This window comes from Temnothorax curvispinosus, unplaced genomic scaffold, assembly GCF_003070985.1.
Source record: "Temnothorax curvispinosus isolate PA1 unplaced genomic scaffold, ASM307098v1 QBEX01001354.1, whole genome shotgun sequence".
NCBI lineage: Eukaryota > Metazoa > Arthropoda > Insecta > Hymenoptera > Formicidae > Temnothorax > Temnothorax curvispinosus.
In genome coordinates, this window is record NW_020211134.1 from 1 (window position 1) to 2,703 (window position 2,703).

At 54.1% G+C, this 2,703-nt stretch overlaps 1 protein-coding gene across 1 annotated transcript; it reads left to right on the forward strand.

Annotated features, from left to right (window-relative positions):
• The first annotated feature begins 1,797 nt into the window (after positions 1-1,797).
• Positions 1,798-2,592, forward strand: LOC112462908. The gene has a single exon (XM_025028977.1). It carries the CDS (start codon positions 1,798-1,800, stop codon positions 2,590-2,592), a length of 795 nt encoding a protein of 264 aa, XP_024884745.1.
• Positions 2,593-2,703: the final 111 nt, after the last annotated feature.

The window sequence follows — 2,703 nt, forward strand, 5'->3', positions numbered from 1 at the left end:
GCGCCATCCCATCAGATGGCAGCATCGATCGGGTATCGACATGCTAGCTCCACGCGGCAACTAGCGCAAGCACTGGCGCGCTCACCGCCGGCTTCTTTCTCGCGATCGACAGAGTCAATAATGGCCGCTCTGTGACCGCCACGTGTCTCACCGGCTCACGGGCTACGCATCACGAGCAGGGCGATTCATATAATTGCCGCTCAAGCATAAGGACGATCAAACAGACTTCTCATTAAAAGAGAGCTTATCATTTCTCAGGTCAGATTGTAAAATTGTTGTTCATTAAAGACGGCTCAGACTGTGCTCTGAGTTACATTATAATTTAGCGAGTCATCAATTAACACCTTCCACGCGCGTCCTTCTCATCCCGCTTCCATCGCCGGGATTAATCAGCGATTTCGCGAACAGCTCTCATTTGTCAAGTTTCAAAAAGATTTATTCTCTTTGTATACGATTGAATATAAAAGAATAAAAATTTTCCGTTTAATATTTTACAAATTAGGAGAAAGTAGAAAAATGTTTTTTTATTTTTGCGAATGAGAAACTTTTCTAACGTTTTGAAATATTAATAGTCCTGAAAAAGACTTTTTTGCAGTGAACTGCTTGCTCTGAAAAAAGTCGCTATGTGGCGGTCTTCCGACCGCACAATCGAAATGGTACGCGCGCTGCGCGCGCGCCCACCGATCACGCGCCGAGCGCGTGGGCCAGACTACGGCCCGCGAAGCTATACGAAAGTACCGCCGATAGGTAGCGGACTTTCTCGCGTTTCATTTCCCGACAGGGAAGAATAAAAGGCCACACGGCGACGGCCTAGGCAGCTTTCGACTGCTCTCAGGCTCACAGCCAAGACCAGGAGAAGTACTTTTTGATAACGACCTCGCCGTCACCTTGCCGCCGCCGAAGCTACGGCCACCACCGAGACGAGCTGCGCCACTTCGCCTGCCGCTACCGAGACAACCTCAGCGGCCCCTGGACTGCCGTCCAGGCCATCTGTGGAAGCTCGTCCCTCTCCAGCTCTCGCCGGTGAGACTGACTCGTCCTCCACGTGCGCTCATCTCAACGTGGGACGTAAGGGTCCGGCGCTACACATCTCCTCGACTATCGTGGACGGTGCCTCCGCTCCTGTCGCCTCTGCCACCGTCACCTTCCGAGCGGGTACACCAGGAGACGCAGACCATCCCTCCTGCGCGTGTTCACCGAGGCGTGCAACAACAGCCTCCACGCGACACTCAGGAAGTGCAGACCGACCCGGAGTGGGAGATCACCTCCTCACAAGGAACACAGACGGAGGAGCCGCCGGTACTAACAGCGGCGTCTACGCAGACCGAGGAACCGGAGCAGTCCCTCACACCACCAGGGACACCGCCGGCGTGGCGGAAGTACAGTTCCTTCCGGAGGACCAAGACGCAGCCGAGCATCATCTGGCGTGAGCGCCTCCCCGACTAGAAGGAGAAGAAACCAATCGGCCCTTCTCAGGGCCACCACACAAGAAGAAACCAAACGGCCCTTTTCAGGGCCGCCTCCACGGCCCTTCTTAGGGCCTTCCACAGCACACTGACACACCTACACTTGTAATATAGAACTTAGAATAAACGACCTATTTATTGCATACATCTGTCTCTCAGATCACTCGACGATACCTTTCACGCTACGGCATATTCTCTGCGAAGGGCAAGCGACGCCCCAGCGTAAGTGGCACGATAGCCCACAAATTGGTAACCCCGACGTCGGAGAGGAAGACCAATGTCAACAGCACACCACACCGTGGAGATAGAGAGCGACGACGAGTACAAAGAGATGGAGGAATACAACGCGAAGAGACTTGCAATTAGAATTCCCCCTTTTTGGCCGGAGGAACCAGAGCCTTGGTTCGCGCAGCTAGAGGGACAATTCGCCCTATGCGAGATCAAAGAAGACGACGCCAAGTACGCATACGTCATCTCGCGGATCCAGCCGAAACAAGCCAAAGAAATCAAAGATGTTATCACACATCCCCCGGCAGAGCATAAATACGAAGCAATCAAGAAGGCGCTGATCCAGAGGCTCACGGACTCGCAGGGACAACGGATCAGACAGCTACTGGAGCACGAGGAGCTAGGAGACAGGAAGCCATCGCAATTTCTCCGGCACTTATCGACATTAGCCGGGACCACCGTCTCGAACGAACTCCTACGAACGCTCTGGTTAGGGCGACTACCCCCACAAACACAAGCTATCTTGGCTACACGGACGGAAGATAGACTGGAAGATGTAGCGGATCAGGCTGACCGAATACACGAGGTCAACAGCAAGGCGCTCGTCCTGGCGACAACCGCGCCAACGCCCACAAGTACAACCGCGAATACAGACGAGACACAAGGGGACGCGCTGAGCAAACAAATAGCAGCACTCACTCTGCAAGTAGAGAAGATGGTCAAATCCATCCAAGCACAAGACAGAAACCGCCAGAGGAATCGCAGCCGAAGTCGCCAACGCAGCGAGACACCCCGCCGAGACGGAGTGTGTTACTACCACCGCCGTTTCGGAGCGGAGGCACAGAAGTGTACTCAACCGTGCACATTCAAGGCGGAAAACAAGGAGGGCAGTCATTGAAGGCGGCCAATGACAACAACCCCGGATCCCGCCGCCTGTACGTCACAGACCGCACGACCCAGAGGAGATACCTCATAGATACCGGATCAGACGTCAGCGTATTTCCCTACA